Genomic DNA, 19,134 nt, shown 5'->3' on the forward strand with positions numbered 1-19,134 from the left:
ATGTTTTATGTGTTTTTGTCTAATTTTCTATAGTAGTCAAATCTAATAAAATGTTGGGAGTCGGGTTACACAATTCAAAAGATAAGCCCACGGGCTCAAACAAAGTCATCCTGCTCATGAATTGTATACATATAATATGAAACTGGAAGCCCTGCCTTATATACATATATACGTATTGAAATGAATATATAAAAACGAACACATACGAACAAATTTGACAACTTTATATTATTACTGATTGCGTTATAATATATGAATAAATTAAATTGAATGAAGTTGAACTCAGTAATCGACTTCTTAACATGCACGTATAAACGAATAGATAACAAAGATAGAACTATTTTGAAAAGGAATAGTATTTTGAATGTTATTTATTCAATAAAAATATATTATAAGATAATATTTTGATCAGTTTGACTAGTTTGAGGCATTGTAAAGTTGTGTATATAAAAATAGATGCTTTCAAAAAATAGAACTATGTACTACTAACAAAATTATTCAAAGAAATTCAGCTAAAAAAAATATATATATTTAACTCTAAATATATGCATTTGTCGAATAAGGAGTATTTCTAGTATGTAGTTAGACATAGGACTCTTGATCAGAGTCCTGTTCAGCTTTTGGAGAGTACATATTCACATCACAAATTATATTATTATTATTTCGTCTTTGATCGATGATTGGTGGACCATTGCCACTTGATGTAGAACGAATACTGTAATTACCATAACTCCCATGGGAGTGATGGACCGGTGAATATTGAGGAACTGGGATTGAATTTTGTTTCTGTTGCCCTTGATTAAAAAAGGACCTTAATTGTGAGACACTCCAGTTGATTTCTCCCTGGATCAAGGGATCATTCGTAGGTTCAATCCTTCTACGATCTGGAGTGTTGTTAGTTGAATTTGAAAATCGATGAGGTGAAAGAGATCTTTGATCAACATAATGGCTTACAGGAATAGGGTGATAATAGTCTGATTGGAAACGGTGATGAGGAGTATAGTCAATTAAATTCCGAGCATCTTCTTCAGATTCTTCTAAAGAATCAGAATCAGAAGAATATAAAGAAAAGAAATCTTTTTCTTCTGTTTGAGTTTCAACATTACGAGTACTCTTGGTTCGAGTTGGTGTGGCCACAATCCTTGTGACACTTCGTTTTTTAGGTGTTGTTGGTGAATTAGAGCTTCCCGAACCTCGATTGTTATTTTCAGAAATTGTGGAAACATGAACTGCTCCGGAAGAGTATTGAGGATAAACAAATCCTCCCTCTTCGCTTTTTCGTAACTCTTCACTGTTCACGTAGGTATCGTCCAGTTTGATACCAGGTCGCTGCCGCTGTTTGGGAGGTAACGGAGGACGTTCCGTTTTAGGAGGAAGTGGCGGAGGCTGATGTACGGATTCAAGATTTATATCTTGATCTACCTCCTCCTCTTCTTCATCATCATCGTCGTCGTCAACAGCACTTGCAATTGCTCGAGATGCAAAATCACCTTCCAAACAAGAATTGGAACGATGAAAACCTTTGAGGAATCTTTGCCTGGAAATAGTTTCCTCATAACCTGGAGGAGTATTACAATTACCGATTTCGATAGTCATGGGAGTACCATCTACAAAATTTTCATTTTCATGTTTCCCGTACGAGTTAGACCTAGATACTCTCGGTGTTGAGTCTTCGTCGGTCAGAGTAGAACAAGCAGAACTATTGCCAGAGTTCAAACGAGTCGTGGAACAGGACCTATACCATAGTGAACTGTTTTTCCCTTCTCGATTATGATTGACAGAATTGGAACGAGTAACATTACTATTAATACTGAGCCCCGTTCCGTTGGTGTTGCTGACTCCAATGGCAGAGGGAGGAGGAGGTGCCTTCCCTTTCCGATGGAATACTGGACGTCTTTTCCTGGATTGTTCAGGGGATTTACAAAACGATACACTTTCTTCTGATGCTGTTCTTCTAAGAGGAATTTTTAAAGGAGCTGAACCAATATAATTGACGTTCCCGACTCTGGATACCAGTGTTTTCCTATGATTATTTTCAATCTTAATTGGTGTATCTGAATGAATATGCTTATTTTGTTGTAGATGGATTTGTCCTTTTTTATTGTTAGTAGGATGATGAAATTCCGAGACAGACATAGGCACTGGTATATGAATTTTTGATTTGTTTGCATAAATCAACTTCTTATTTGAAATGGTGCAGAAATCATCAGAACTGAATGAATTATTTTCTCCGCCCTCAAACAAAAATAGTTGTGAGTCTGAGGTAGTAAGACCAGAGTCATGACTTAGATTGTTTAAAGAGTAACCTTCTCCTGATGCTGTAGCCCCTGAAGTTGAGGTGGTTGATACAACCATCCTTTCATCCTCGTCATTATGAATGATTTCATTGTCTAAGAGGCTTTCAAGAGACGAATTATCCAATGTCATTTTATTGCCTGTAATATATATAGAAGGTGTGTATTTAATTTCTATGATTTCCTTCAACAAATTAATTAATTATTATTACCTTCATTTAATTGGCCATTTGTATTTTCAGTCTGAATGGATAGAGGATGTTCACCGTTAATTGTGCAAGTGAAAAGTGAGGGAATCTCTTTACCGAACAAAGATTCATATTGCTCAATTAGTGTTTTTGTTAAACAGGAAACGTCTTTGGAATAATTTTGTTCCATCATAACTTTTGAATCGTTACACCATAGAACACTAGGCCCAACACATATTCCCAAATTAGAGGCGTTCATCATATTGGTCTGTTAAAGACAAATAAATAGGAATTCTTGGAAATTAAATTATTATCAATACTAAGCTTTACCTTTGATTTGTCAGCAACTTCTTTTAAAAGGTAAATTAAATGTCTTAAAGTGATTTCATTGATGCGTGGTAGATTCGAAATTAAACTGCAAAATATATATATATATACAATGAGACATACAGGATCGAACAATATTTCAATCTTACTTTTTCATGGGTCTGAGATCTTTTTCATTTTCATATTCTGTACCTATTCGAATCCACTCATCGTATTTAGGACACTGTAATAAACAATCTGGAAGGGACCGAAGAAAGTCCTTTAAGAGTGCAGCAACCACAAAAACCGAGCATTCCTCGAAATCGACCTTTTCATTTTGATCAATTTTCTCTCGCAACTCTCTCATAGCCCTTGCATTAGGAGATCTTCTAAAAATACCAACTGTTTCAGGGCCATCATGCAATATTCTTTTTAATATCACCTAATATTGATTGAAAAAACGTCAATTAACAACAACACACTGATGATATTTATTTTTCCTTACAATTATTGCATATGGTAACATTTCATTGACACAAACGTCCTCAAGATTCCTTCCAAACACTTTTCCCTCAAACTTTTTGTTCCCTTCTCCCGAGGAGTCCATGATTTCATTATTTTTGGAAGCTCTTCTAAAGACACGTTGAAGTTTCATTGAGGATTTTACTTTCTTTAATTTATTTTTTGAAGCTATTCCATCTTCAGCATTTGAGCTATAGGTTTGTCCACTTTTTCTGCAAACCATAATGTCATTAAAAAATGATGGAAATTTATTAATTAATTATTATGAGTAGTAGTTATCAAGCGTGTATATAGTTTATGATCTATGAAGAATCAACATTATCAGAGCTATGAATTACATATAAGCATGATTTTTTTTTTTTTTAGGATACAGGGAAAGGTGTTACATATAGTTATTTGATTTTTTTGAAGCATAAACTTGATTGCTAAGGGTATGGATAGCATGTTTGTAAACAGAGAAAGAGTGTTCTTCATACATTTTTATTTTCTTAAGAAGTCAAAAATGAAGAAATTTGTTTTACATTATAGTTGGATAGCAGAAGGAACATCTCTCTTTTCTGTAAAAATGGGTACCACCTACAGATGATAAATCTATCTAAAAAGAGAGAAATAAGTTCCTTGTACCTGTGAGTGTGTGCGTCTACATTTCTAAAACGGATTAGGTCAGCACATACAACATGCTTACAAATGTATTATATATCCACCACGTAAAAAACGATGGATAACTTCAATAACAAAAAGTAGATACACACTGAATTAAATTAATAAGTTATAACGAAGGAAATACCTAAGAATAAAGGAACATCGACATCCGGCTCGATATTCATCAAAAGTTTTTTGATTCCTACTATTGATAAAAGCTTGTCGAGTCCAGTATAATTTAATGACTAATGGAATTTCGTGTCCTATGAGAGGATAGGGAGCTTCGTCCGATTTTGTTCGAACCCACAATTGATAATCACAGTTTATATCAACTAAAGGACGATTTGCGAGAAGCTCTAGGGATTTTAAGGCACCTTGAATGCAGGTTCTGGCATCATCTCTAACGGTTACTGACAGACTTTTTACCTAGTTAATTAAAATATATATATGCATGAATATCCATGGACATGTTTCCCTCACAACTTACATGCTCAAAATTAGTCGTTTGATCAAAATAAGTAACTTGAATATTTGTGGATGAGGGTGCGAGGATTCTTTCTTTTTCTATAAGTTCGGATAACTTGTTCCACCATAAGTTTTTTAGATTAGGAGAACTATGAGAAAATAAATAGAAAATAATAGAGAATATATATGAAGGATATGTTATGTATGATCAGATGCACTTAGTGGATTTCAATACGCCAAAGATTTGGATTTCACAATGTTCAAACATGAAAAAGAATGAAGGAAAAAAAAAAGTTTCTCTCAAGTCTACATTTCAAGTTTTTTTTTTCCGTTTTTTTGTATGTGAATATGTTTTTAAACTATATAATATTAAAAAAAAACATATATAGATATAGAAAATAAATATATTTTCCATCATATGAGTGTGATTCTACAATGTATTTGCAGATACATTAATATAAAAAACAGCTAAGACATCATCAAGAGGTATCATTTGAAATAATCTCTGTTACAACATATGAGAACGAATTCACAACTCATGACGATGCACATATGATATCATGTACAAAGAAAAACACAATGTTTTAAGGAAAAGGTGAATTAGGTGGGTGGATCACTAATATTCACCACTACCAATAATATTTTTAGGAGATGATGAAGAGAGGATTTTACCTGAATGTAATAATAGCATTGGTTATTGGCCATCCTATGACAAAAGAGTTGAGCATATCTGTTGTGAGCTCTGATACATCAGAGAGACAGTTTGCGAGCCAAACATCTGACAAAGGGATCTGAAACAGAAATAGATATATGTATATAAAAGAATTTTATTATTGTATGTTCCAGTGGTTCTTAACCAGGGCTGCTTGGAGCCCTTGTGCTCCCCAGTACATCGTTAAATGCACCGCGAGAGATTACATTAAAACTATATAAAACAATTGATCAGGCATATTTCATGAACTATAAACGATGTTATAGGACTCTTAAGTATAAACGTAGAATAAGCAATTAGGCCCGTGACTATAGGGGGTGATGGGTCATCCCTGACTAAAATCTTGTTGTCCAAATTGTCCAAAAAACAGCGTCACAATTGCTTATGCTCATTGTCATTTATTTTTTTAATTTGTCTCTTCTAAAAAAAGATTATTAAAAAAAAAATATATCAGTTTTGTTTTAAAAAAAAATTATAATAACCACACTGGAGGACTCTTCAATAAAAGACCGAATATAGCAAATTATTTGATGGTTATGCTGCCCATGTCTAAAAAAAAATATATATTTATCTGCAAAATGTTCAATTTTCAGTTTTTGGTATAAATTCTTGTTGAGTTCCATCATTTTAGAAAATATTTTGTAAAAAAAAATGTCATGGAATATATTTGATTTTTTTATTGGTGAAATAATGCATCTAAATAGTATTCTCCCTCGTAGTCTTAATCTTCAATCACCGGCACCGGTCCTTACTTGCAAATGTAAGGACCTGTGAGCCCCCTAATGGGAATGTCATTAGGGGGGTTCATAGGATCTTATTTGAGAAGGGGGGCTGGGCTTTTTTCCTTTGGGATCGGGATTTTTTGACAATTTAGACATAATATCTTTGTTTTTTTTTAAAGGCACAATGTGGCAAATTCTTTTTTCAGAAAAGACCAAAACAAAATTAAATTGTAGAGTTCAAATTTTTTGGAAGGGATACAATTTGAAGGAATAAGCTTTTCTTTTTTAAAAGACAAATCGAAAAATAATTAAATACCTTTGGCAATTCAATTTTTTTATTCCTATAACTATAAAAATTCCCCAAAAGTAGGAGGGGAATGGCGCCTCGGCGCCGCTGTCTCTCACTTAATATTATGAGTGAAAAAACTAAAATTGTCAACTCTATGAGCATAGCATAGAAGATTACCCAAGCCACCCCCACGATCCCTTTGATATAAGAATAAATACAATTCCACCTTCAACTCATTAAAAAATAAAGGATAAATTATTCTAATTATTAAACCTAGCAACATTTTTTTTGGCTCTCCTGTAAAATAGGATTAAAATCAGATACATTCTATTGCCAGAAAAGACAAGGGCAGTATAGTAGTAATTGCAATATTGTTCCTCGCTCCTCCCGTTCTGTTCCCATGGCTATGTTCCATAGTAGTGTTGGGTCAGTCCTCATTTATTCCCCCCAGTCCAGTCTTAGAACTGATCCTATCAGTCCTTGGGACCGATCCTTAAAACTGGTGGTCCTTCGGACGGTCAGTGCTAAAACTGCTTCGAAAAAAATGGTGCCCAGTAATTTTGCCTGATGTCATTTTGCCTCAAGGATATTTCACCTTAATATATAAATAAATGAAGTTTACAAGTGGTCATTGTTTATTTTTAGTTGAAATTGATGTTTCCTTTAATTTTTTTAAATCAGAATATGTCATATTTGTTACTATTAAATGCATTGAATGTTTGTTTTCTGTTGAAATAATGATGTTGCCTCATATTATGCTTGTTCGTCAATCCATGAGTCTTTTTTTAATATGAATAATCCATCATATCAAATGATAATTACTAAGGGAGAATGGATTAGCGATTATTTTATTCGAATTGTTGGCATGTTTATTTATTTTTGTTTTTCTTAATATACTAATTTTATACCTATTTTGTCTCTGGTTCGAATTCATTACATAGTGAGATTTTGTTGGTGTATACATTTAGAGCTTTTGGAGCATGATTCCATCATTTTTCCAAAAGAAAACAACCATTTTATGAGTTTTATAATAATAGACATAACATCTTTTGATTAAAAAATTCCAAGAGAACATCAATTTTAACAAGAAATAACAAAAACAACCTATAAATCTCATCTATTTATATATTAAGGTGAAATATCCTTGAGGCAAAATTACTTAGCTCCTAAAAAAAGAAATAAAGTTGAGTGACGTCATCAAGGGTTTAACTTTATCAGTTTTAGGACTGACATTCAGGACTGAACTCTTCAGTCCTAAATAAGAACGGACATAACACTAGACCGTGGTGATAAAAAAAAGCCTGGGACTCACTGTTGTATTGAATCCACACACAACAATAATAACTAACTCAAGTCATGATTCTTATTATGATACAAAAAACAAATTACAATTCATACAAACATATATTAATATAAAACATATTTAATTGGTAGTTATCGTTTTGCGTGCAGTATAAGTACTTATGTTATTTGGTTATTTGGTTGTTGAAGAAGAAAAAGAGAGAGAGAATCAGTATTTAAGAAAAAAAAAAAAAAAAGACTTTAGAAAGTGAAACTATCCGTTGAATTTATATATTTACTTTGCTCCCTTCAATATTATTTTTGTTGTAAATAATATATGATTACTACTACTTCTAAGTATTTCCTTTTCCTGGTAATGTAGGATTTCATTATGGTATAACAATAATACCATGTTTACTGTCAATAAAACTCCTTAATTAAATACATAATTATGAATGACATAATGATTATGTATATACTCTACAACGTATAATGCAAATCCAATACAAACACAACATATTTTATTTTATTTTTCGACATTTATTGTATGTTTATGCTGTGTACAAGTTTCAACTTGTATTATCAAAATGTACGCGTTGCAATTTTTTCGTCTTAAATGACAGGTATCACAAAAAAAAAAATTGGAAAAAAATATCGAAAATCCTGTTAAGAAATTTTTTTATTTTTTGGAAAAAAAATATCGAAAATTCACAAAAACTTTTAAGAAAAAAATTTTTTTTTATAAAATTAAAATTTTAAGAAATAAATTCTAAAATCAGCTATTTTAAATTTCAAAAATCCAGCTATTCTAAAAAAAAATATCAAAAATCCACAGCTGTTAAGAAATTTTTTAATTTTTCGTAAAAAAAATTCAAATTTTTTCACATCTATTCACAAAAATTTTTTTTTATAAATCAACAGCTCTTTACAAAAAATTATTTTTTTTGGAAAAATAATCCAAATTCCACGAATTATTCACGAAAACTTTCAAAAATTAAACTTTTAAGAAAAAAATTCCAAAAATCAAATTTCAAATATCCAAAACTCATGGCTATTTCCAAAATAATATTCAAAAATTTTAAATTCCACAAATATTAAGAAAAAATTTAAGCTTTTCTGAAAATATTTTTAATTTTTCCTGGTAAAAAAATTCAAAAGGTCACAGCTATTCACAAAAACTTTTAAAAATTTAATTTTTTAGAAAAAAATTTCAAAAAAAAAGTATTCACGAAAAAATATTTCAAAAAATCAAAAATCAATAGCTGTTAACGAAAAATTAAATTTTTTCGAAAAAAAATTCAAATATTAAATTTTCTAGTAAAAAGCAAAAATTCTTTAATTGGGGGTACAGCCATTCCAGCCCAACCCCTACGGACACCACTGGTATTTGAACTTAGAATACACAGAATACTTTTAGTCATTGTTATTAAAATAGTCAAAAATTACACCATCAATATATCCATCATATATTAACTCAATTATTTCATGATCCTCATTCCAAGTACTCTAAATCTCTTATTTAAAATTATTCATTTCATCTTTTGAGGTTGTAACTTGTACCATTTCCTCATACAAGTTACAACTTGTACAAAATCGCAACTTGTACACACAATATATATGTAGATGTATAAGTAAGTAATTTATACCATGAATGGAATTGCATGTTTTAATTATCTATGTACAATATTATGTATTTAAATCCATGTTCCTTATGTAGGTATACACATAAATATATGTATACAAATATGAGACCTTGAAGGGAATTTTCAAAGAGAAATCACCACAAAGGATGGATATTGTCTTTGAAACCTTATTTTCCAAGAGAACTACTCTTACTATATTCACATAATCAGGGTTTTTTTATTTAAAGGGCCTGATTGTAGTGACCAGGTTCGGTTTAAGGGATAGTTCTACACTTTTATATTAACTGGGACCCCGCGCTGGATATAATGTTATTTTTAAATAGCCCTATATATCCTTTTCTAAAAAAATAACATTTGGTCAATATTATATTTTTTAAAAGAAGAAGAAAAAGACCTCCAAATTTTAAAATAGAAACGATAGGAAAGGCCCCTCGCATTTATCTTTACCACAGGCTCACCCTAAAATCGACCTTGAGAGTAACCATGCATGGCTCACTATTAATAAATCCGATAAATACTACTACTGAAAAAATTTCTAGGGTATGGCCCTCCCTGGCTTACGGCGATTACATCTCTGCTCATACTTATGGACGATGGGTATTAAGGACGTGCTTTTCACAAAAATATGTTCGCCCCTGGTGAAAAAACTGGCAAATTTGAACTACATTCTAAATTATATTTGTGCTTATTTTTTCAATGTATCACCCATCAGACTGGTGGATGATAGTGTTGCAAAGGTCCTTATTTAATCGTTCCAGTCCAGTCTTAGGACCGACGGATCCCTTTTACTCTCAGTAATAAAAATAATTCATGTAAAAGAAATAAAGTTGAGTGACGACTAGTGTTTGTCAGTACTTATTTAGGACAGCGGTGATGTCCAGTCAGGTCCCACCCAGTCCAGGACCGACCCTCGACTGAACCGAATAAATAAGGAACGACCTTTATAAGTTTTAGTAATGATATACAGGATCGAGACTAAATTGGACGGGATTGTAGTCTTATGTCCTAAATAAGGAACGACACAACACTACTTATGACTAATACTGAGAGGTGTAGTGATACCATAAATATTTTTTTTTTTAAATAGATAACAAAACAATAATGATGTATAATTTAAAAAAAGATCCTTAAAACATCTCAAGAAATTAGCAAAATGGCATCTCAAGCTAGGAGTCTAAGTGTCGGTGGGAAAATTTGATGTACGAGTGTGTTAGTTAAAAGACAGAGGTGTGTCGTACAAAAATTTAGAAAAAAATAATGTAAAAATAAAAAATGTAGCTAATAACCGAGGAAGAAATGAATTCTTTTTCAAACACAACAACAACAAAAAAAAACAGGTTTTTATTATACAGCCAAAGCATAATCCTAGCGAGAATCTCGTGTCTAGTTATGGGACAGTTAACATATTTCGAAGAACTTCAAAATAAATATTGAGATCATGCATGAATCAAAACTTATATTATATAATAGGACAAATTGTCATTTAAAAATATGAGGATGACGAATAAGACAGTAAATTTTGCACACAAGAAGAAATGGGGGGGAAGGAACTCCCCAATGACTAATTTGAGAGTAACTTTATCTATTAATATATTGTATGTACGCATGAAAGCCTTCCAACGCTTTAAACAATACTATTTAAAAGGATATTACTTATTTACAGAAATAAATGGAGAGGAAATTTATTTTTATTTCTTAAATCTAATGCCTATTTAAAGTCATTTTCTTTTAGAGGAGAAGAAGAAATGGTTTCGATAACTACGGATGATAAAATAATGTTCCCTTAAACTGGAAACTAACAGGTTTTTTCATGTTAGTATAAATAAAATTTCTATTTTTTTTGCTCGGACCAAGGCAACAGAAAAAAAGAGTAGAAGTACTTATAGATATATATCTATGTACCTATGAGCAGATACACTCAAGTATGTACATACAAATACAATTAACCCGGATCTTACCTGATCTTTAAGTTTGAACTGATTTCCTGATCGCTCCTTCGCAATGATAAGGAGATCATTGAATAAAAATAAATTCCTTTCTTGACATTGCAAGCCCTGAAATGACCATGAACATTAAATTCCATCCATTAAAGGAAAATAATTCTGAAAAACTTACAACAGTGAATTTAACTTGAGTATCCATGAGGAACGTTCGATGTCTATTAGGAATGAGTACATTTTCTTTGGATCCAAATACTTCGGCTAAGGAAGGATTATTGTTCACTTTGGAAGAAGTCTTATTGGCTTTGGAGAAAATTGCTTTTCCAACAGAGACGGGCATCATCATGGGATTTGTTCTTTGTCGAACCAGGCCCTTGAGTTTCTGAAATGAAAAATACATTCATTATATTTCTACATGTTTATATTCTTTTGTAGTTCTCATAAGCATCTGTTTTAGCACTTAGCGCTGTTATTTGCATAAGCTATTAATGATTTAACAATTAGGGTTAGTGGAAGATATCTCTTTAAATGTATGATATACTACTACTCATCATAAATTAACGAAACAGATATGTACTATTATCTAAATACCATATGAACAAAGAAAATCCATATAATAAGAAAAAAGTCCATGAATAATAGGATTGTTGATAATAATAAGTAAGAAAGAAACCGGTTTTTCATGCTTTGAAGAGAGCTTTCCTTAGAAAATCATTATATTATATTATTTGAATTTGTAATAATCTTCTTTTTTTTTTTTTTTTTTTTTGGGGGAGCATCATCATATCCATATCTATCTAGTACAGACTTCCTCAAATTCCCATGTCTTAATGACAAAAGGAAATTACCCTGAGTTGTCGTCATAAGCATAAAATAATCATAATAATTGTTATTAGGCAGCAAGAATCACAGTATGAATTGCAAAAGAATTATATGTAATTGTAGTCACGCAATAAGGCCTTGACATCTGCAAGTTGTAGTGAAGAATCACAAATAAATACGTACTCCGAGGATCTCCTTATAATTACACTTGATCCCTTATTCGCCCTACAACAATGACCATTCAAAAAGGAATGATTCTCATTCCTTAACCCCCTTCCCTCCCATAAAACAAGCCCTTATCGAATCAAACTAATTAATTCTAGTATTAACAGATGAATAGAAGAAGAAACACAGATAGGGAAACTTGATTACGACGAAGTTGTAGTCCTACGTTTTACGTAATGTTTTTTATGTTTTGTTTTGTTTTTTTGATGTTGTTGATTTTTTTAATAGACAAATACGCAAAGGAGCAATAAGGATCAGAAAAAATATTTATCCGTACTCTCTTTCAGCTCAAGAGAGTTAAGTCAATGTTTTTATCATGGAAGTCATTGGGGGAAGGAGCATATCTCTGTAAGCCCATATAATCACATTTTACATCCCTATCTAGTAGTACTATTTTTTCGTTCCTTTTTTTTAAATCGAAATAATATTAGGGGCCCTTTTTTTTTATATCAAATGGCGTATTTCTAGAAAAAATAAGCAGCCTTTTTTAATAAATAGTAGTCACTATGCATATGTCATTGAATTACTTTTATATAATGACCTTTTTAGGAAAAGGCCAATCCTTTTTATGACATTTTTTAAAATGTCTTCTCGTAGTAGGTATTTCAATTTAAAAAATATATGCAGGGCTCCCGGTCTAAAATGGGCATGGGAAAACTGTTTTAAGTGACCCCCTCCCAGTTTAAAAATCCTAAGGGGCCATGTACAATGAACATACGCAAGTCTTTGGCATTTTATGCACGTATTTTAGTACGATTAATTAACATACTTTATATAAGTTATGTTTGCAATTTCAAAACCCCTGCGTACGTGCATTGTAGATGGGCCCTAACTAGATCACCGCTGATTTTCATGGACTTAAAAATATCACATGATGATACATGGAATTTATTAGGGCCCGTTTAATGTTCGGCAGGACTTGTCTACAGATGCAGGGCTCAAGTATCAGTCAATAAGATTTATAACGATCATTAGGACTGAAAACATTATGAAATGTGAATAATCCAAGCTCAATACAAAGTGAATATCACAAGAAAAGGGGATGCAACGGAGTCATTGGAATTTTTCGACAGAATTGTGACTCCCTCTTATTGTTATAACTTTGAGATCCTGTCAAGTTTTAATTGGCTATTCTAGTACATGTAACAGCCCCTTAGCTTGCTTTATATATATATATATATATATCCATTCAGAAAAGGAATGGAGTAAAAATGAGGTTGACTCTTTTCTGTTTTCTCCTTTTTTATAACTAGCCACTCCTTTTATATTTCCCTCATGTGGGAATAACAATTATATGGATGATGATATGATAAATGATAATAAGGGCAGGCTAAGGTCTAGGAAGTAATGAATCGGGGCTACTCCATACAGCGACTCAAAAACATTCCCCTCCTCAAAAAATAGAAAATACATATTATAAGGGATGTGAAACCGATTAACAAGAAAATATGTATTAGTATGTGTACAATGAGCAGGACGCAACAATAGATGATGCTGATGAGATTATTCTTGTTCAAGGCCAATAATCCCTCCTTCAAATACCCTCATCATTTGTTGCATGTCCATCACCATAATAATAATAAGTATAATCACATCCGGAGAAGAGTGCACCAAATATAAATTCAAATTTGAAATAATCCTATGTATGATGATGATGATGATGTTATCTTCCTCCATCCAGAGAGTTCAAAAGGGCCCCAAGTAGGAGTTGTAGCAGCGGCAGCATTGTGTGATTATTACATAATCCTTTTTTAAATAGTGCACAAGAGAAGAAGAAGAAGAAGAAAATCCGAATTTGTAAAATGATGTATTGTACATACTACATACTTGAAAAGGGGCAATGAGGAGAAGGATTAAGTCGTAGGGAACTTCAATTGAGTAAAGGATATATATATATATATATTATAATTTATAGCTGTTAAATAGTGTAGTAACAGAGACGACAACACTAGCTATGAATCTTCAAATTTCACCAGAAAGGAATACATTAATATTTGTTGAGCAGAAGGAAGAGAGGAGTAGCAGAAGAATAAATAATGAATTAAGGATACTTCATAATATACAAGCATTGATAAGACGGCATTGATAAATGATTCATAGCTCTCTTTACTCGTCTGTATGTATTTTGATTACATTATTCCTAAATAATAATGATTAAAGAAGAAGGAATGGCAATCCGGCACCACAATGAACGTTCATGCATACGCACAGTCACTCAGAGACGACGTCATAAGAGCTTTAAAATCCATGAATGAAAGCAGAGTGCTAGGGGGACAGCTTCTACTTCTTCTTAGTATTATTCATAATTATAATTAATGTAACGTTAAAAGAAGACATGACACAAGATTGTACATGATAACAATTGATTAACAACCGTTTAATCATCATCATAGACACCGTTAGAGGGGAGGGGACGGAGAAGGACATGTCCCTCTCAGATTCAGTATAGCCCACAAAATGTCCACAACCCCCCAATTAAAACTTTAATATATTAAAAGGTTCACCTCCCCCATTTTAACAATCATAACTACACCCCTGATCATCATAATTCCATACAATTAGCGTTGGATCGGTCTAAAAAACTAAAAAAACTGCAGTACAATCAGTTCCCCCATAATAAAATCTGTGCGTCCTTATCGGTATTTTAGGCCAACTACAACGGCTGAAATCACATAGTTACAAACTGCGCCGTTGAAGTTTCTAAAAGACAAAATACCTTAAGTTTAAAGTAGGAGGTGTGTGGCTAGAACTTATTATTATATATTCCAGCTATCATTCATTATTTCGCAGTTTAGCTACTCTTCAATCCTAGCTAGCAGAGTATAAATTAAAAAGATAGCTAGGACGGACTAATCGGTTAGTAAAAAAGATCGGACCGATAAAAAAAAAGGACTGAAAGAGGAGGGAGACTGATCAGTCCTAGAACCGATCCAACACTACATATACTGTATAGAGAGAATCGTCATCCACTTAAAACTGTCGTTCCCAACAACAGGGTGCCCTTGTGCTCCACTGTGCATCATGTAGGGCTCAGTTAGATATTACATAACTAAAACATTTGGTTGAGTATTAAACTGGGGGTTCTTAGATTTGTATGTTTTTACCAAAATATTGGAGGGCATGATGGTCATAGGGAAACTCTTTTCAAGAAATGTTTAGATCCTATTTTTGACTGTAAGGACACACAAAAAGTGCGCCCTATACGCGGTAAAACAATACTTTGTTATTATTTTTATATGTGAAACAATCTTTTAAGGAGAAAAAAAAGGATATAACTTTTGATATATTGTTTATTTATTTGGAATAGTTATTTAACTGCATTATTCTGACTTATACCGACTATTTTCAGATTGAATTATGAATTTAACAACTTCAAGGGCTCTAAACATGGATTAATATGGTCCAAATGTTATATATTTCTTCATTTGCTATATAAATAAACATTTTAAGGGACTATGCAACACAACATTTCGAGAAAAACAAAGCAAATTAAAAGAATCATTGAGCACATACTTTTAAAAACAATATTTGACACTTATTGAAAGAAAAAATGATATGGCTCCGCAGTGGTGATGAAAACGTGGTTGTTGGGAATCACTGATTTTAAGATATACATATAATATTAATGATATGTACAATATACACATATATTAATATAATATTCGTGGTTTTGTGTGTAAATGAGACGGGGAATTAAGCAACATTTCATTTCCGTCTTAAATACATATTAATTTTATGTAGATAAAATATTGTATATTCATTAATTACATACATATATACAATAAGAATGTTACATAAAGAGGTAAGGGATCAACAGCAAGAAACAACATGGAGCAATCCTTCTCAATCCCGAGTCCCCCAAATGTATATATAATATAATAGCAACAATCAAAATGAACAATAGGTTGTAGTTTGTACGTAGATATTAAAATGAATAGAAAAATTGTGGGTGGAATTAGGGTTGATAGAGGAGTGAGTGTGTGAGTGTACCATGTACCATATTGTAGGTACATGGATGATGTGTGACATTGTTAGAGAGATAAAGAGAAAACGAAGGACTCGACCATGTTGCAGAAGCTTCTTCAAATAATAATAGTGAAGACAAAGGCTAGCTAGTTAATGAAAGAGGAATAAATCATTCGTCAATGATACATATATATGATCTAGGTCCTTGAAAATTCATATAGAACCATTTTATTGTTAAAATAACGAAGAAAAAATATACATAATAAACCACCACATGCTTCTAGTTTCCTATTAAGTCCATTAAAATAATAATTATTATTGAACATAAAGAATATGTAATATTCATATTATTATCGATCATAAAAGATTGGAAACATTGGTGGTAATAAGTAATAACTAACAATCATTCAACCCTCTTTCTAACGAGTAACTACCCATCAATGTTCATGTCTATTAATGGTATATTGCTCTATTCTTACTTAAATATTAGTATCAATAAATGGAAATACAAATCGTCAATCCCTACATAGGTACATGCTATTAGATATAATATTATCATAATATATATGTAGAAGAGACTCTAATCATCTGTATTGCGTAAGGTGACTCCGTCTTTCAGCTTCATCACCATGGAATAACAAAGTGGGTAGAAGTGCCTACTAACTATCATCATAAGTACTAATAAAATGGGCCCTACTTTCCGACTAAATATATGTATATTGTACATACAGCCATTGAGTAGAAAATGATGTCACTCCTCCTATTATCAGTGATAGGGATAGGAGCTACATTGATATACGGATCTGGACTACAACAATACTCAATCCGACTATGTACATTTAAGAGAAAATACTCATATAGCAAATACTCTACAACAGGGGGTCGTGAACATGTTTTGTGCGTCCGTCAGAACACAAAATAATTGATAATTTTCTAATCTGAATAAATCCCAAGTTATGATTCATTGTTAAAACATGCGGTCCTCATATGTTATTATTCAAAATGTCAATGTGGGGCAAAAGTAGAGACCCTCTCCTTTAGAACATGGGTGACACTGATAGGGTCAGACCTGGGGTGCCTCTTCCGAGGAGGAGGATTCAACAGATGAAGGAATAAAAAAAAAAAAGGATCTTACTTTAGGCGTTGTTTTCACTCCTGATTTGAAATCTTCTCCCGGATAGGATTTCTTTTTAGGGATAATGTGATGATTATCGAATATAGGTGATTCCATGTTGAGATGACCCATGGATTTGGACTTTTTCTTTAAAGACATTTTATCCTGTTTTTGAAACATGCTGTGTGTGTGTTTTTCTAAAGGATTTCTTTTAGAATGAGGATGGTGTTTATTTTTTGTTCCTTAGGATAGATCCTTGGTGGAAAGGATAGAATACACAGATTTGACAAAAAGAACTAACTGATAACTCAGAGTCTAATCAATCATGAGACAAATATCAAATATATTAATTATTTAACTTTTTCCATTCTTCTTTTTAAACTTCATCATCACTTCAAACTTCACTATAATATTATTATAATAATACTTTTTAGAATTAATAATGAGAAATGAAATTCGTCAGATTTTCACTCGTCTCTCTCTCTCTCTCTTTCTTTTTTTTCAACACGACAAGATTTTCCTTCTTCTTCTTCCTTCCATACACAATAATAAAAATAAGTTTTTTTATTATTTTCACTGACCAAAATAATAATAATAATAACAATAAATGAATTTTTTCCCTGGTGCCATTGTAGTGGAGTAAGAAGATAGGAATAAAACGAAAAGAAGAAGAAGAATACGAGGAGGAGGGAGGGAGGGAGGGAGAGAGCCACTCACTCACTCCTCGCTGGCTATCTAGATTCTCTCACGGAATACCGCCGTTTACGGCCCATCGCGTGTTCTGTAGGTTATTTTACAGGTACATTTTGTACAACTGTGTGCCTAGCGCGTTCCCGTCCCTTCCTTCCGTTTGAACGCACATTATATAGGGTTATAAAACTCCCGCATTTCGAGGAGGTCACTCTGTATTTCTTCATCTTAGTAAAAAGGTTTCTACTTTTTGGCTTAGATGGCTGCGTAGATTCCAAGGTTTTTTTTTATATTTCATATATTGAAGAATTTTAAAGTAACATGTTCACTGGTGCTAAGGTAGCGGGCGTGCGTACGTGTCTGCGTGCTTGCGAATGAGGTAGGAACGAAGTGCCAGAGATAGAAAATAATAATGGCTAAAAAGTATGTAACAATAATAATTCTACCTACTAATGCTTGAGGCAGCATGCTTCAGGTAGAAGTTGTACTATTATTATTAAGAAGAATAAGTCAAGACGAAGTTGAAGAGGAGTGCAAGTCTCTCAGCTTCTTCTTCTTATTATATTAGTATTAAGGGAAAAGAAGAAACACAAATTCCATCAACTCGAAAAGAAGAATTTATTTTTTCCTTCTTTTTTTTACCCTTGCAAAGAGAAATGCTCTACTTTCACCTAGTTTACTAAAATAATACAAAAAGTTAATTCAATAGTCAATGATTCACTATTAGCGAAACAAGGTCGTGTAAGGTCCTGTTCTCCAGACTCTCTCTAATCCTTAAAATAAAAACCTCTAAAAATAGGGACTTTGTTTAATTGCATTTTTTGCCACTTTCTCTCTTCCCAATTTCATGTTTTGCAGAACGACTGTCCCGTTATCGATCAATGTTTCACCCTCTCCGCTCAAAGATTTTTTTTTTTGCTGCTGGAACCAATATAAAACAGATATTGCCAAAGTATAAAGGCGCTCACGCTATTCAAAATGGCCAATTTCCACCCTAAAACCCCATTTTTTAAAAATAAAATACCATAGGAGCATTGTTCAAAGTTCCGAGGCCTGCTTCCCTTATCACTAATTTTTTCTCCCCCTTTCAGTCTTTTTTCAAATCGGTCCGGTATTTTTCACCATTCATGAGTCCTAAGGACCGATAAGACAATCCTACGGTACTACTCTAGGTTAATAGAAATACAAGGTTATACCATAACGCTTTTTAATATTGACATCATAGTGTATGAGTAGTTGTGAGTACTGTTAAGATCTGTCTTTCTTACCCAGTTGTCGGTACAATACATCAAATTGAATATGTCATTGTCCAA

The 19,134-nt window shown here is 32.4% G+C and overlaps 1 protein-coding gene across 1 annotated transcript; it reads right to left on the reverse strand.

Moving 5' to 3' along the window:
- Window positions 1–209: 209 nt before the first annotated feature.
- Window positions 210–18,310, reverse strand: LOC121122501 (uncharacterized). The gene is made up of 11 exons (XM_040717517.2): window positions 17,153–18,310; window positions 11,180–11,386; window positions 11,023–11,118; window positions 5,090–5,208; window positions 4,440–4,566; window positions 4,098–4,378; window positions 3,294–3,522; window positions 2,959–3,230; window positions 2,813–2,897; window positions 2,507–2,750; window positions 210–2,435 (listed from the first exon to the last, which is right to left on the reverse strand). The coding sequence occupies exons 1-11, from the start codon at window positions 17,309–17,311 to the stop codon at window positions 583–585; spliced, it is 3,672 nt and encodes a 1,223-aa protein (XP_040573451.1). The 5' UTR covers window positions 17,312–18,310; the 3' UTR covers window positions 210–582.
- Between the last annotated feature and the right edge of the window lie 824 nt (window positions 18,311–19,134).

Source organism: Lepeophtheirus salmonis, chromosome 8 (assembly GCF_016086655.4).
Source record: "Lepeophtheirus salmonis chromosome 8, UVic_Lsal_1.4, whole genome shotgun sequence".
NCBI classification, from domain to species: domain Eukaryota; kingdom Metazoa; phylum Arthropoda; class Copepoda; order Siphonostomatoida; family Caligidae; genus Lepeophtheirus; species Lepeophtheirus salmonis.

Coding starts and splice junctions, on each gene's coding strand:
- LOC121122501 (XM_040717517.2), bottom strand. CDS start 17,311: ATGTTTCAAAAACAGGATAAAATGTCTTTAAAGAAAAAGTCCAAATCC. Junction 11,119..11,179: donor CTCAAGTTAAATTCACTGTT/GTAAGTTTTTCA, acceptor TGGTCATTTCAG/GGCTTGCAATGTCAAGAAAG. Junction 4,379..4,439: donor AAACGACTAATTTTGAGCAT/GTAAGTTGTGAG, acceptor TTAATTAACTAG/GTAAAAAGTCTGTCAGTAAC.